General features: G+C 35.8%; 1 protein-coding gene across 9 annotated transcripts in view; it reads left to right on the top strand.

The window, feature by feature from the left end:
- The window catches only part of Vamp7 (vesicle associated membrane protein 7), a 30,178-nt gene extending 14,154 nt beyond the window's left edge, over window positions 1-16,024 (top strand). For all 9 annotated transcript variants that reach the window (XM_070039417.1, XM_070039411.1, XM_070039418.1 and 6 more), the window contains 5 exons: window positions 902-1,039; window positions 3,668-3,758; window positions 10,661-10,728; window positions 12,847-12,939; window positions 15,802-16,024. In XM_070039417.1, coding sequence (XP_069895518.1) covers window positions 902-1,039; window positions 3,668-3,758; window positions 10,661-10,728; window positions 12,847-12,939; window positions 15,802-15,870 — 459 coding nt within the window. In that variant the 3' untranslated portion in view covers window positions 15,871-16,024. The remainder of the gene's footprint in view (window positions 1-901; window positions 1,040-3,667; window positions 3,759-10,660; window positions 10,729-12,846; window positions 12,940-15,801) is intronic.
- The last annotated feature ends 1,586 nt before the right edge of the window (window positions 16,025-17,610 follow it).

Here is a 17,610-nt window from a genome sequence, read left to right as displayed (position 1 = left end):
TAGATAGTCTTTTTTGTGTAAGCGCAACATTAGACCATGGTCCTCCTACATATGCTCTGTGTATAGCTGGGATCACATAAATGAGCAACCATGCATGTTATTTGTTGAAATGGGAGTCTTGCTAACATTTTGCCCTTGCTGGCCTTGAACTATGATCTGATCCTTCTCATCTCTGCCTCCTAAATAGCTGTGATTACAGATATGAGCTACTGCACATAACAATGCAATTTTTTTTTGTCTAAGAGCATGCTCCCTTTGAATTTTTAACATCAACTCCATTTTTAAAAACATTGGTCTAGACTAATTATCTTAGGTGAAGTGGAAAAGAGTGTCAACCATAGTGATAATCATAATGATTTTAACCATGGTCTCATTGTACCTTCTAAAATCAGGGGAAAACAAACAAACATCAACATCTGACAAAACTGGTATGAAAGAGCTTGGAATTGATGAAAAATATCATGAAATCTTGAATTGTCAAATATTACTTGAGCTATGATTTGATACATATTCATGTATATGTACTTATTGACTGACTGGGCATAGACAAAGTTATTTCACATGACCCTTTCCATTGTATTACCATTATTTGCAACTATCAATCCAAGTTCCTAACCTCAGGAAGTTGAATAACCCAGGTACCATTACCATTACCTCAATTGGCAATAACCAGACATGTTTGGATTTAACTCTCAGCTCTTTCATTTACTAAGTGTTTCACATTTGGCAAGTTAGCTACCCTTTTCAAAGTCTTTGCTTTATCTTAGAAAATGGAATTAGTCGTAGTTCCTCCTCATAGAGTCATTGCTCAGTAACCATTATCCTGTTTATACTGTTGTTGGTAATCCATGGCACTTTTGTTTACTTTGTAAGTGTGAATTCTATGTTGGTTACTTTTTAGGATTTTGAACGTTCCAGAGCCTTCAATTTTCTGAATGAGATAAAGAAAAGATTTCAGACTACTTATGGTTCAAGAGCACAGACAGCACTTCCATATGCCATGAATAGTGAGTTCTCAAGTGTCTTGGCTGCACAATTGGTAAGATCTTTCTCAGGATACAGTGTTTTGATTCATGTTTTCTTTTTTAAAATTTTATTTATTTTTATTATTATTATCTTTAAGTAGGTGTACAAAGAAGTTCCCATTCTACAAAACAGTATAGGAATACAAGATGTCTGACAACATTGTCGCTCCTACATGTTTTCTTGTTACCTTAAATCACCATGAATGCAGAGGGTCCTGACCTGCAGTACACTTTTCTTATTGTTTTACTGTATAACATAATAAAATTTTCTTACTAAAAGTAAAGGGGCCATTTTATGGTAGAAAGATAATAATTGGTGACATTCTTTCTTAATAGTTGTCAAAGTATCTCAGAGGTAGGGAGAACATGAAAGATTATCTAGTTAAGCTACCCATCTAATGCTTAAATCCACTGACCATGCCAACTGTCTTTTTAACATATATATAAACTTTCTATCCATTCATGAGACAAGTTTATTTTTTAAGTAGTTTGGAGTAACCATTTAGGAGTCTGATCATCTACATAAATCCCTAATTGTTAACTCAGTGACATTTTACTTACATATGTAAATATGTATGTGTACATATCCCTTTAAATTGCCACTGTAATTAAGACAGAAAGAATTTCCATTGCTCTAGATTTTCCAACATTTCTTTTCCCAGTCAGTCAGTTGCCTCCCCCCATACTCTGCTCCAGGCAACTACAATCTATTTTCTATCTCTGTTAATTAGTTTTGTCTTTTGTAGTTTCCAATAAATGGATAGATACAGTGTGTATCTTTTTGTGTCTTGCTTGTCTTGTTCATTGTAAAAGATTTTATATTCACTCATTCATGTTATATAAATCAGTAGTTTGTTTACTTTTGGGAGGGGGGTCCAGTCGTGGGACCTGAACTCTGGGCCTGGGCACTGTCCCTCAGCTCTTCAGCTCAAGGCTAGTGCTCTACCATTTGAGCCACAGTGCCACTTCCGGCTTTTTTCTTTTTGCTTATGTGGTGCTGAGGAATCGAACCCAGGGCCTCAGGCATGCAAGGCAAGCGCTCTACCACTGAGCCACCTTTTTAATAAGTAATATTGTATGTATATACTATAAGTCATTTATCCATTTACCTGTTTGTAGATATTTTCATTGCTTTCAGTTTTCAACCTGTTTCTAGGTATTTGGATTGTTTTCAGTTTTCAACTCTCATGAATAACTATGATTCTCTACATATAAATGTTTGTGTGTGTATATATACACACACACACACATATATATATATATATATATATATATATATATATATATATATATATATATCTTTTTGGAAAATACCTAGGATTGGAGTTATTGGTTCATATGGTAAGTATTTGTAATATCTTAAAATTTGTCACACATTTTCCCCAAGTTATTACATAATTTTACATTTTTACCACCCGGCCCAGTGTTTCTGCATCATTGCCAACACTTGTGTCTATCTTTAATTTTAGGTGTTTTGATGGGTGTGCAATTGTATCTCATGTGTTTTTAGTTAACATTTTTGTGATAACTAATGGTGCTGAGCATCTTTTAAATGCTTACAAAGACCTAACCTAGAACTATGATAGTATTGCGAATGTAGAAAAAAGGACATTTTTAATTAGATATTTTTTACTTGTATATAAGTATTCTTTTTAATATTTTTTAAAGTATATTTGCATGCATATACTTTAAAAAGTATATGTGGGCTTCATTCCTCTGGAAATGAAGTCCTTTTAAACTATTATTTATACCCTGCTTATCAACCCTTATTATTTAAGCAGTAGTTTGTTTCATACTCTTTACCAGGAGATGTTTACATATTTGATGCTATGTAAAACACTATCATCAAAAGCATACTAGTGCACAGTGAATAAATAGACAGCTATAGAAAACCTTTCAAATTAGCCAGTTTCTCATTAGCTCTAGAATTATGTTTGACCCTTTGAACCAACCTGTGCTGGTTTCCTCATCTATAAGCAGAAATATGGAAGGCATTTCATCAGAGTTTTGAGGTAAATTGAGTAGTATCCCATTTGAAGCATTCAGTATAGTGAAGTGACTGGGACATTGTGTATTAAACACTCAATTGTTGTTATCTATGGATAAGAACTTCTACATGTATGTTGTCATTGGTGACCTAGATTCTAGATCCTGTGAAAAGCTAATGAAAATAGGTGGCATGCTTTGATGCCAACAGATAGAAGAACAAATATAAGAGAGCATGCCTCCGCCTCATTATATCCAAAAAGTAGGGAACAAATTTTCATGCATTTTGTCTCTGTCCTTCCTGCCCCAAATAAAGACTTCTTTGTATTCCTTTCTTTATCATCTAACCACAGATTATATACCTTTCACTCTTGTCCCACAAGAATCTCAGCTGTATATTTGACATATTGTAGTATCTTTCACTTAAATTTACTCAAAAATAAGATACTTTATACTATAATACTTAGATTTTTATATGGAAGCATTTTTTGTGCTGCCAGTATTTCCCCATAGGTCTGATGACCATCTTTTCAGCAAAGTGACATGTATCTTTTATATAATAAAATAGTGATATCATTTTTTTCTGATTAATATGTTATAATTTCTCTTATTTTTGTTTTCTGTTGTAAATAATGTCTAGGTATCTTTTTTTGTAGAAGCATCACTCTGAGAATAAGGGAGTAGACAGAGTGATGGAGACTCAAGCTCAAGTGGATGAACTGAAAGGAATCATGGTCAGAAACATAGGTATGTTTCACTGGTGTTTCACTCATATAGACATTAACAATGATGACTATTTTATAGTCAAGTTATAATAGAGATACAGACACAATTACTTATTCTCACTATTAGAAGCTAATATCAGTTGAGATATTGATGTAACTTAGCTGTGCTGTTGTCTGCTTCTTATTACCTTCAGCTATTCTGTAAGATTGTTTAATTAAGGGCTGGGAAGGTGGCTCAGGGATAGAGTGCTTGCCTTGCATGCATGAGGCCCTGGGTTTGATTCCTTAGCACCACATAAGCAGAAAAGCCAGAAGTGGCGCTGTGGCTTAACTGGTGGAGCGCTAGCCTTGAGCTGAAGAGCTGTGGGACAGTTCCCAGGTCCAGAGTTCAGGCCCCACAATGGGAAAAAAAAAAAAAAAGTTAATATGACAATTTGGTTTGGAGATATCCAGATGGCTGAAAATATAGATTCTTAAACTATACTGGAGCTTCCTAAAGTATTGTTTGGAAAGGGCTAGGAAGGTGGCTCAGTGGTAGAGTGCTTGCCTTGCATGCATGAGGCCCTGGGTTCGATTCCTCAGCACCACATAAGCAAAAAGAAAAAAGCCGGAAGTGGCGCTGTGGCTCAAGTGGTAGAGTGCTACCCTTGAGCTGAGGAGCTGAGGGACAGTGCCCAGGCCCAGAGTTCAGGCCCCACGACTTGACCCAAGAAAAAAAAAAGAGGAAAAAAAAAAGAAAAAAAATATTGTTTGGAAAAACAATATTTGGCTATTGACCAAAAGAAAGAATTAGGTTTAAAAAAAAACAACAACAAGGGCTGGGAAGGTGGCTCAGTGGTAGAGCGCTTGCCTTGCATGCCTCAGGCCCTGGGTTTGATTCCTCAGCACCACATAAGCAAAAAGAAAAAAGCCGGAAGTGGCGCTGTGGCTCAAGTGGTAGAGCGCTAGCCTTGAGCTGAAGAGCTGAGGGACAGCGCCCAGGCCCAGAGTTCAGGCCCCACGACTGGACCAAAAAAAAAAAAAAAAAACAACTTGTATTTTTCAGAGAAATAAACTGTGTTATAATTTCCATCTAATGGCTTGTGCTGATTTTGTTAGGAATACTTGGCACATTAAAATAAGCCAGAGAGCCAGGCACTGGTGGTTCATGTCTATCATCCTAGCTTCCGAGGAGGCTGAGACCTGAGGATTGTGGTTCAAAACCAGCCTGGACAGGAAAGTCCATGAGACTCTTATCTTCAATTAACCATCAGAAAACGGAAATGGTGCTGTGGCTCAAAGTGGTAGAACACTAGCCTTCAGTACAAAATCTCAGGGACAGTATGCTGGCCCTAAATTCAGGCCCCACAACCACCACTACCACCACCACCACCAACAACAAAACAAATACATGAATCTTATTTTTAATTGATTTATTCAGTAGAGTTTAAATTTAGGATGATATTGGTATATAGTTTCAAGGCTCAGTTTCAAAGTATATTATTCTCAAAGCTCAGGTTCTCATAGTGTGGTCCTTGGACTAGTAGAATCAGCATCATCTAACAGTTTGTTAAAAAATACTATTTGGAGCTTGATGCTGATGGCTTATACCTGTAGTACTAGCTACTCAAGAAGCTGAGATCTGAAGGTCATGGTTGGAAGCCAGCCTGGGCAGGAAAGCCTGTGAGACTTTATTTCCAATTAACTGCCCCAAAACCTGGAAGTGGAACTGTGGCTCAAATGGTAGTGTGCTGGACTTGTACAAAATAAAAAGCTCAGGGACAGTGCCCAGACTCTGAGTTGAAGCCTCAGGACCCACACAAAAAAATGCATATTTGGGAGCCTAATCCACACCTGCTGAATCAGACTTTCTGGGAGTAGGCCCCAGTGATGTGTTTTCACAAGTCCTCCAGAGGATTCCAATGCATATTCAAATTTAAGAACACTTTTTACATATATCTTCTAAGGGTAGTATTTTTTACAAAATTGAATTGTTGTATAAAATATATAATTATATATAAATATCTTAAATACCAATTTATGATCTTGGATTTGCAAGTTGAATTACTTTTACATTTATTCTTAGAACAATTACAGATTATAAAAAGACATTTAAAAATTTCTGCTCCTGATCTCATTGTTGCAAAGATTTACTTTTATTCTTCTATTTAAATTTTTATCTTCATGTACACATACATACTTATAGTCTTGTTTATATTGTTCTGTAGTGGCAATATAATAAAGTGATTAAGGTTTATAGTCATATATATGTCTGAATTCAAGTCTCAGTTTTACTTTTCATATATATTAGTCTTTTAGAAGTCATCTATCCTCTCTGAACTTTAAAGTCTGATCTGTAAAATCTCTGATCTGTAAAATCAATAAAGTAATATTACCAACAGATAACAGGATAAAAGTGGTAATGTATGTAAAGACTTTGTACACTGCCTGGAATTTAGTAAGGATTGAATTTGGTCATACAGTATTTCATTGAGTTAATGTATCACTATGTCCTTTTCTTTGGACACCTAAGTTCTATAGGGTCATTTTACTCAAAGTACGGTTTTGTTAGTAAATGAGGACCTAGCTGAAGAATGTAAATTAGTGCTGGACTTCCTTCATTGAGAATCTCTTGCTCTGGCAGTAATGTCAGTTAAACTGAGTAGTGTGCTTAGAGACTTAGTTAAACCAGTAGCAAACCACTTAACTATTAAGCTGTACTGATTTAGAGTTTGTGTTACACTAACAGTACTGTTACTATTTTTGTGCCTATTATGTTTACCTTATTTTTTAGATTAATTCCCATGAATACAATTAATAACCAAAGTGCAGAAACATTTTGTTAATCTTTATATGCATATCTCTTGCCTATTTAAAGTGATTTATTTATTGATAGACTGTGCTGGTTCTGGGGCTTTAACTCAAGGCCTGGGCACTGTCCTTGAGCTTTTTTGCTCAAGACTTACTCTAACACCTGAGCTATAGTTTCCCTTCCAGCTTTTCTGGTGCTTGACTAAAGTAAGAGTCTCACAGACTTTCCAGCCTGGGTTGTCTTTAAGTTGTGATTTTCTGATCTCAGCCTCCTGAGTAGCTAGGATTATAGACATGAGCCACCAACACCCGGTGTAAAGTGATTTATTTTTATTTTAGTTTTAAATATGTCTAGATGAGGAGTAGAGGGCCCATTGAAAAAACTACTAATATTTTTGTCTTACCAAATTTTACGTGAAAGTGGAAGCAACCAATGCTATACTATTGTGGATATGTAAAGTTCCCAACAAATCAAACTTTTCATTACACTGATAGAAACTCTGTACACTTTTTAGTCACTCCTCATATTCTCTCAATCTCTAGATTTAAGCAACAATCAATCTCTTTTTTTTGTCTTTACTAATTCTTTTACAAAATTTTGGGCTTTTTGCAGAAGTGGAATCATATAATATGAGACCCTTTGTGTATTAACTCCTTTCTCATAGCATAATGATATTGAGGTTAATTCATGTGGCACCTTGTATCAGTACTTTATTCCTTTTCATAACTGAATGTGTCAGTACATTGTCACTATTTCTTTAAATTTTTTTTGATAGTTCTAGTGTTTTAAACTCAGGGCTTTGTGCTTGCTAGGCAAATGCGCTATCAGCTGAATCACATCCCAGCTCTTTGACTTTAGTTATTTTTCAGGTAAGGTCTCACTTTTTCCCAGGGCCAGCCTTAGACTGTGATCGCCTTCATTATACTTCCCACATAGTTGGGATTGCCAGGAGTGAATGTTGAAATGAATTTCCACTCTTTTTTTCCTGGTTGCCTTTGAATTGCCATCTTCCCAATCTTTGCCTCCTAAGTATTTGGGATTACAGATTTAAGCTCCCCTGCCCAGACACTATTTTATTTCTCCATTTATGTCCCTCATTTCTCTAGCTCCTGTTTTGATATACCTATTATTCATATGTTGGCACATTTGTGATGTCCCACAGTTTTGTGAAGTTGTTATTTTTATTCATTCTTTTGATATCTCATTCAGCCTAAATATCTTCAGGCTGATACTGGGAATTGACCTGTTTGCTGATATTTTGTCTTTCATCTCTTCTAATCTACTTCTGATTTTGTCTAGCTAATTTTTTATTTTGATTATTGTGCTCTATTTCCATTTGGTTTACTTTAAATCTTTATTGAGCTCTTTGTGATACATTATGCTTTCCTTTCCTTTTCATTGTGCCAGTAGTGGGCCTTGAACTTAGGGTCTGGGAACTGTCCTTTAGCTTTTTCCCCCAAAGCTGGTGCTGTACCACTTGAGCTACACTTCCACTTCTGACTTTTTAGTAGTTAATTGGAGATAAGAGACTCATGGACTCCCCCCACCCCCCTCACCCCCCCCCCGACTGGCTTCTAATCTCAATCCTCAGATCCCAGCCTCCTGAGTATCTATGATTACAGGTGTAAGACATCCGGGCCTGGCAACTTTGAAGTTTTTGCTGAATTCAATAGCTGGATTACCTCAAGTCATTTTGCTTTTGTTTTTATGAAAGTTTTAGCCTGGATTTACTTGAGTACATCACAGTTAAAAATGTAGAGAGGAATAGAAAAAGAGAAACATTTCCTGTTCTTCTTGCTGGAAATGGAAATTAAAGATTCAAAATGGCAGTTTTTACCTGTAGTTTTTGTACTTTTTGAGCTGAGTTGAATGCAGATAATGTCACCTAGCAACTCCAAATCTTTACAGTGGTTTGGGGAGGGTGAGGTGGGTGAATCCTACCCCAAACCCAGGTAACCTTCAAGACTTCCTTTTGCAAGACATATCTTTTATTCTTTCTGTTTTTGTCCATTCATGAAGAATTTCCAGATTTTTTTTAATCATTTAGATAATAAAACAAGGGGCTGGGAAGGTGGCTCAGTGGTAGAGCGCTTGCCTTGCATGCATGAGGCCCTGGGTTCAATTCCTCAGCACCACATAAGCAAAAAGAAAAAAGCTGGAAGTAGCGCTGTGGCTCAGGTGCTAGAGCGCTAGCCTTGAGCTGAAGAGTTGAGGGACAGTGCCCAGGCCCGGAGTTCAGGCCCCACGACCGGACCCAACAATAAATAAATAAATAAATAAATAAATAAATAAAACAAGTTTAGATAGCCTCTCCTATATTTTTTGTTTACTTCCTGATTTTAACTTGTAAGTCTGGCCCTTTGAATTTTTGTTGAAAATAATATAATTTCCTTATCTTCTTATTTATCTGTCTTACTTCATTTTTCTTAAATATCAAAGCCATTTTCTATTCCCTGTTCTTTTTCCTATATATGTTTCAGACTCTCCTGTTTATTTTCATATCTCATAAAGCTGTTGAAAGTGGACATTTTAGATAATGTATTATAGTCATTCCGAATACTGATCCCCTTTAAGATTTGTTGTTTGTTTATTTATTGACTAGGCTGGAGTTTTTCAGTGGAATATATTCTTTACATAATATGCATACTCTAATGTCACTCCTCAGAGAGAAAATCCTTGGGCCTGTCAACCAGAATAATATGACTCTCCTCAGATCTCTCTTAATTTCTCTGTTAAACATCTGGCTGCGCTGCTACTCTTCCTTACTTACCTGCTAATTTCTACTAATTGAAATATAATCTAATTAGATTTTGGTTCTGTTGTAGGGGGAGTCTTACAGGCATGCTCTGAACTCTGAAAGCAGAATTGTTTTTAAAGGAAAACATTTTTTAAAATTATCTTTAAGTAGTTTGTACAAAGGGGTTCCAGTTCAGCATGTCAGTTTTTGAGTACAATGCATCTTGATCAGTGTCACCTTTCTGTTGTTCTCCCCCATCTCTCCCAACCCTACTCATCCCCTCAAGTTACCTGGATCTGTTTTCTCATACTTACATTGAATATTATGACTGCAATTTTCCACTCTCCAGAAGGGCTGTTAGCTTTCTTGTTTCCTCTTTTTCTGTTTCTACTTTCAAATGGCCTAAATTTTAGTTTGTTTTGCCCATGAAACTACCAGTTTCATCTTACTTACCTTCCTCTAAAATTTCTATTGTTTTAGATAGCCTCCTTAGGCTTCAACTACCTCATCTTCTGTTCCAAATAGTCTGTCCCCTGAAGGGAAGCTGTGTGTTCTTAAGGCTTGTCTCTTCCCCTTGTATACGCTCTCCTTTGGAATGAGTATAACCCTTAACTGGGACCCAGCAGGGGGAAAATGTTTTCCCAGGTTGTACTTGTCATGAGCTTCTTGTGCCATTATTCTAGAAGTGTCTAGCTTTCACTCAGGATTTTCACACTACCACTCTTAGGTCAAGTGTAGTCTGCTGTCTGTTTTCCTACATAAAGTTTAATCAGAATACAGCAATGATAATTCATTTACATAATGCCTAAATATGACCAAGGAGAGTAATTGCAGTGTAGGTCTACAAGGCCTAAACAGAACTGTCAACCTTTATTTTTCTTGATAAATTGATAAAAATATTTTTAACATAAATCATTTATTTTTGTTTATGGTTCTTAAGGTACCAGTCCAAGATCAAGTAGTACCCTAAGGAGTATAGCACATCATGTCAAGAGAATATGATAGAACAAAAATTGAGCCGAGCACCGGTGGCTCAAGCCTGTAATCCTAGTTACTCAGGAGGCTGAGATCTGAGGATCGCAGTTCAAAGCCAGCAAAGTACAGGAGACTCATCTCCAGTAAACCACTAGAAAGCCGGAAGTGGTGCTGTGGCTCAAGCGGTAGAACACTTGCCTTGAGCTGAAGAGTGCAGGGACAGCGCCTAAGCCCAGAGTTCAAGCCCCATGACTGACCAAAAAAAAAAATTGAGATCTGTTGTTATTTAAACATATAAATACTTTTGTGATACCTATGAGGTGACAAGAACACCAACTATGATTGAAATCAGATCTTGATTGAAAAAAAATAATGTATTTGTAATAGAAAATATGATTTTTTTTATTTCTGAAATTTTCAGATCTGGTTGCTCAGCGGGGAGAAAGATTGGAATTATTGATAGACAAAACAGAAAATCTTGTGGATTCAGTAAGTGTATAATATAACAATTTTTCAGGATGCAAAGTAGATACAAATGATGGTTGAAAGTAGAAAAAGCCCTGAAATTTAATACTAAGTTTATTTTTTGTTTCCTTTCTCATGTCTATTTTATCTTTATTATACGTTATAATATTGTGTTAAAGAAGGAAACAGTGAGACATAGAAAAATAGCCACAGTTAATAGCCATTAAGGAATCTTTGGTTTAGAAAGCATACTCAGTACACAAAAACAATTTCCTAAACCTTTGAATTAATGTACAATTTTTAGATTGATCATCACCTCAACTGTATGTACCAACCAGTCTTTTTGCTACTAAAAAAAGTCTCACAGTATGAAACAAATGTATAGCTCAGTTGTGATCCAAGATGAATCTTGAAAACTGAACAGTTCACTTTCTTGTTTATAGTAATACTTTGGTCTTTTCCTTCTATCAAACCACATCATAGGTTAGGAAAGCCCTTAGTAAGCCTTAAAGGAAACTGTGTAATTTTGTAAGTTAGGTATGCTGCAGTTACATGTATCATTTATTATTCCATATGATTAGGTAAATAAAAATTTGAGAGAAAGATGGTAGATACAGAAAGAATGCAGAAACCAGTTACAATTGGAATCTACACTATTACACATTTAAATGCTGGAGTACAAAGAAGGCAAATAAGTATCTAATCCTAACTTGTATGTTACTTCCAGTCTTTCGGCTATTTTTAATTCCTGAAGGTAACTTTATTTAGCTGAAGTAGTTTATGTTTGATCAGTACTAGTGTAACTTGTACTTTCCAAATAAAACTTTTATTTTGTTGACACTATTATAATGCATGTTTGTTACTACTGGCAACGAGATTATAGTGGTTAGAAGCACAAACTCTAGAATCAGGTTGCCTGAATTTGTTGCTAGTATATAGGGACAAAATTTATTTTTTATATTGGCTTTGTTTGAATCCTGCAAGTTTGGGAAATTCAATTGTTGTAGCTTTTCAGTAGATTCTAAGATTGAATATAAGTAGCAGCAGTGGACATCTTACCTGTTGACTATCTGATGGGGAAAAATTCAGTATTGTACCATCATTTTTTGTGTGTGCTGGTCCTGTGGCTTGATCTTAGGATCTAGGCACTGCCCTTGAGGTTTTTTTGTGCAAGACTAGAGCTCTGCCAGTTGAGCCACAGCTCTACTTTTTTTTTTTTTGTGGCTAATTGGAGACAAGAATATCACAGACTCCTGCCTGGGCTGGCTTTAAACACAATCCTCAGATTTCAGCTTCCAGTAGCTAGGATTACAGGTGTGACCCACTGATGCCTGGCTCAGCTGTAGATATTTTGTAGATACCTTTTATCAGGTCAAAGAGTTCCTTTCAGTTCTATAATTGAGAGTTTTATTGGTGAATTTTGTCAGAAGTTTTTGTCTATGAAGATAATTATATGTTTTTTCTCCTTTCTTCAATTATTATGGTAACTTACATTCATATTTTTTAATGTTAAACTGAACTTGCATTTTCTTCAAGGTCATGCCATAATATCCTGTTTATATAACACTTTATTAAATTTCCTAATTTCTGTTTAGGAATTTTTCATCTATGTTCTTTTTTATGTAAATAATACTTTATTTTTAGAAAAGTTTTAGATTCATGGAAAAACTAAAGAGATGGTAAAGAATTTCAAATATATCCCTTCCTTCCCCCTCCATACTTGGTTTCTCTGTTATGAACTCATACATTAATAAGGTATATTTGTTACAGTGAATGAACTGGGCAGAATAAGCTAATGAGCTTGCAGCCAAATAGTTTAGAAGGAACTCTTCTTATTGAAAATGTAAAGAGGAAAATTCTTTTCATTAGAAGAATCAATTCTGGTACTCAACACCATGTTCATTGGGATGGTTAAAAAAAGGAAAGGAAGTGAAGCATATTTAGTGGGCTTTCACAGCTTATGATAGATCTGGTAGAACCTTGCTATTTGGAACTGGCAATTATGAGTGGCTACTTGTAAAGAGAGGTAAGGGGCATTGAGACTTCAGCAGAATTAATGAAAGCAAAATTTTTGCAACGTGTTACTGCAGATCATTCATGTAATTAGTGCCAAGAGCTGAACAATTTATGATTGCTTTCTAGTCTGTTACCTTCAAAACTACCAGCAGAAATCTTGCTCGAGCCATGTGTATGAAGAATATCAAACTCACTATCATCATCATCATCATATCAATTGTAAGTTTTTATCCTTTTATGTCATGGTCTTTATGCTCCTGAGCTTAGCTTCTTCTTTGTTAGTGTGTGAATTTAGTTTGATTTATGAAGCTGTATTAAGTTTAAATTATACTTATTGGTTACTATATATGTGCAGAGCACTGTTCTAATGCAGGTCAGCCTTTGCTAAAAGAATTCACCTAACATAATATATTTCAGCTTGTGAGATTTTCATATTACAGCTGTGACAAATTGTCTTTATATAAAGATAGTAAGCTTTATATTTGTAACCTAATATATACCCTAACACATGCCCTAACATAACCAAAACCATAACGTTAACCAATGTTCTTTTTTTTTTTGTCGGTCATGGGGCTTGAACTCTGGGCCTGAGTGCTGTCCCTCAGCTCTTCAGCTCTTCAGCTAGTGAACCACATTGCCTCTTCCAGTTTTCTGGTGGTTTATTGGAGATAAGAGTGTCATGGACTTTCCTGCCTGGGCTGGCTTTGAACCGCAATCCTCAGATCTCAGCCACCTGAGTAGCTAGGATCACAGGCGAGAGCCACCGGCACCTGGCTCTAACACATGTTCTAACCCTAACACATATCCTAATATGTACCCTAAACATAACATGTACCCTCATATGTACCCTAACTACTAATACCTTCTCTATACCATACAAGTTAACCTTACTAACACATTCTCTAAACCATACAAGATAATCTTATGTGCACCCGAACATGTACCCCAAATATATAACCTAATACATATGCTAACACTTGCCCTAACCCTAACACATAGCTTAACCCTAATATGTATCCTTACATGTTCCCTGACATACCCATCATACAGCCTAACTCTGGCCATGCTCATATTCTAACATGTACCCTAATTTTAACCCATGCCCTAACATGTACCCTAACTCTAACAATAACCTTATCATGTACTTTCAAGTATACTCTAACCCTAAAATACACTTTAAACATTAACATATATCCTAACAAGTACCCTAACACATACTCTAAACCACCCTTACATCCACCCTAACATGTACCCTAACCCTAGCAGTTACCTTAACCCTAACATACCCTAACACATACCCTAACCATAACATGTACCCTAACATATACCCTAACCACTAATATATACAGTATCAAGTACTCTAACACATACTCTAAACCATATAGGTACCCTTATATGCACCCAACATGTACCCCAAACCCTAACAAACACTTACCCTAACCACAATTCATACCTTAAACTCAAACATTATCTTAACATTTCCCTAACATTTACCCCATCATACACCCTAACTCTAACCTTATGCCTTACCCTAAATCGTCTGCTAAGCTAAATCCATACATCATTGTGTACCTAACACTTTCTTCAATACTAACTCACTCCCAAACCTAACACTTACATAACCCCTTTTCTAACAAGTCCCTAACTTGTGGAATATGTGTATGTAAATGTGTGTATGTGTAATACTATGTAGGTAACACAGTTTTTTGATAAAAGTGTCATAATTTAAATTTCAGTACTAAATCAGGTGCCAGAAGCACATACCTGCAATCTTACCTACCCAGGAGGCTGAAATCAGAGGATTGCTATTTGAAGCCAGCCCTGTCAGAAAAATCTGATAGTCTCCATATCAAATTAACCAGTAGGACCAGTAGTACCAGCTGTGAGCAAGCAAGCTGAGCTAGAGTGTGAGGCCTTGAGTTCAAGGCATGGTACTATTAGCACAAAAATTAATAAAATAAAGTTGTAGTACTGCCTTAAAAATTTAACATAGCTAAAATAGGATCAGTAGTTTGAAAATGTTCCATCATCAGCTTTTCCTTGCTTTGGTAATTGTAACTCTTGTGTCATTATCTGCTGGTTTTATAATTAAGTTATGTAGAGATAGTCTCTCTCCATGGTTTTCCTTATGTTTTTATCTTCATTATTGAAAAATCAAATTCAAGCCTAAAACCTTAAAAATACAGTTTATAATAAAACAGTACTTCAAGGAAATTGTAGTTGTTTGGGATTTTTTTGGTTGGTCATGGTGCTTAAACTCAGGGCCTAAACTGCTGTTCCTGAGCTTTTTCACTCAAGGCTAATGCTCTTCTATTACATTGAGCCACAGAACCATTTTCAATTGTCTGGTGGTTAATTGGAGATAGAGTCTCATGGATGTTTCTGCCTAGGCTGGCTTTGAACTGTGACCCTCAGATCTTAGCATACTGAGTAGATAGGATTACAGGCATGAGGCATCCAGTTATTTGGGATTTTTATCACATATTAATGTTGCATCAGTGGGGTCGCTCTTATAGCCTTGGTTCTGCTTGGTTACCTACTGCTTTCTGAGAGAAAAATAGTGGAACTTAAGTGGATGAGAGATTAGAAAAGATAATTTCAATGCTATTTGTCTTTGAAAATATTGTTTTGTTGCATAGTACACAACTTCTACTGTAATAAAATCAATTATTCTCCCTCCCTCCCTCCCTCCCTCCTTCCCTCCCTCCTTCCCTCCCTCCCTCCCTCCCTCCCTCCCTCCTTTCCTTCCTTCCTTCTTTCTTTTCTTCCTTTCTTCCTTTCTTCCTTCCTTCCTTGTCCCAGTACTGGGGCTTTTTGTGTTGAAAGCTAGCATTCTACCACTTGAGCCACATCTCCATTTCTGGCTTTTTGGTGATTAATTAAAGATAAGAGTCTCACAGACTTTCCTGTCTGTGCTGGCTTTGAACCACAATTCTCAGATCTTAGCTTCCTGAGTAGCTAGGATTACCACCAGTGCCCAGCTTAGCAGTGTTCTTTAATAGGTTGCACTACCCTTTATATATTATTTTGAAGTATATGATAGATTCAAGAGAATAAAATTGCCTGCCTCCTTTTTTCCAGGTCTTCATCTATATCATTGTGTCACCTCTCTGTGGTGGATTTACATGGCCAAGCTGTGTGAAGAAATAAAGAAGCTGTTAACCAAGGATAAGAGGGACAAAAGAGTTAAAAGTAATTCATGTAACTCAGGCTTTGCAGTACTTACAAAAAGTGTCTGCCAATTGCTTCAACCCTCTTTTCACTTAAAAAATATATATTTGTCCTAATAGTTTATTCCAGTGCACTTCAGATTGAATCATTGATCACAGCAGTAGCTTTAGAAAGGCTTTTGTTTGTTAACTAGTGTCATCTACTTCTAAAATTAATCTTAGTGTTAATTGCACAAAGTTGTTGCCAAGGTAAAAGCCACCACTCATACAACTTGTCTAATAAAAGTATGATTTTATATGCACACAGAAGTATTTGGGAGATAACATTACTAGCAACTTATCTTCATATCTTTTGTTATGGAAGAGTTTCAGGTGCTTCAAAACAATACAAATGGAGAATAGTTCTTATTTTGGGAATTGTACTTAGTTGTTGGTGCTGCTTATTTACAGTAGGAGCCCAGAAAGGTAAAGTACTAAACATTATTTGAATTATATGTGGATCATTTTCCTAGCCTGTTAGAAACACAAAGATTATACTTTCCCTCCTAGCATTTACTTTTGGGAATAAAGTTAGTGAAAAAATTGTAGATAGTTTGATATCTTCTGTTTCTTCATTGTAGTTGATTTGAGGAGATTTCTATTTAAATATTTCTAAAAGTTGTAGAGTTTTTTCATATTCCTTTTCTTCTGTGCATATTTGGGGCATATGTGTTGTTAGTAGAATGGGTAATGGAGGGTTGGGGAGGCAAATGACTGACTTGCCAAAGAAGAACAGAACACAGTGAATGTACTAGCATTTTTGCTGTACAAGAGAGGTAAGATGGAAAGGTGGTATTTTTTCCATTCTGAGAAAAGCCCAAAATCAATACTGCTAAACATCAAGTCCAGATTTGGATTTGACTCCTGTTGAGTAATAGAGTATCCTTTATGATTTAATAAATTCTTTTTTTCTGTCTTATTTTGAGGAATTCTTTTTGAAACCCAAAAGAGAATAGTCAGTGTGATATACAGAAACAAGACAAAGTAGTTTATCATATATTTTACTACAGTATAAGTAAATTGTACTATAATAATACCATTTCATCGATTTTAATATCTTTTAGCTAGTATTTGGTGTGTATCTGAAAAGAAGACATTGCTGCCCTAGATCTAATTGCATCTATTTATTAAGTTTCCATTAAACAAGTTATATTACATTTTACCCTTTACACAGTGAAAGAACAAATTAGTCTGTAGAAACTAGCCACCTGTTTAGCCTAGTTATGTGCCTTCAGTTTGTGTGTATGTCCTATAATTAGACTCATAGTACCTGTTCTTCCTTCTAAAACACTGAATTCATGCTACCTGATTCATTTATGTGACATATACCATAGACCCACAGGAACTTATTCATAACACAAATGTTTTTCTAGTCTTCTTTGTCAACACCAATCATTTGGCATTCCTAAATAATAATTTCCAAATATTTTTTATTTTTTTTATTGTGAAAATACTGTTCAGAGAGGTTACAATTACATGGGCAAGATAATGAGTACATTTCTTATCAAGCATTGTAGCCTCCTTTGTTTCCCCTTCCCATCCCTTCCCATCCTTTCCCCCCAAATATTTTTAATCCAAAGAAAAATGCTTAAAGCTTACTTTCCTTTCTTATGACCACCTGAGTAAAACTGAGTGTGCATGTTTTAGTGATTAGTTATCCAAGTGTTCCTTGGTCTATTTA

Source organism: Dipodomys merriami, unplaced genomic scaffold (assembly GCF_024711535.1).
Source record: "Dipodomys merriami isolate MVZ:Mamm:240054 unplaced genomic scaffold, mDipMer1.0.p SCAF_3, whole genome shotgun sequence".
Classification (NCBI taxonomy): Eukaryota; Metazoa; Chordata; class Mammalia; order Rodentia; family Heteromyidae; genus Dipodomys; species Dipodomys merriami.
The sequence above is the reverse complement of the archived record's forward strand: the minus strand, read 5'-3'. Positions and strand labels throughout refer to the sequence as shown.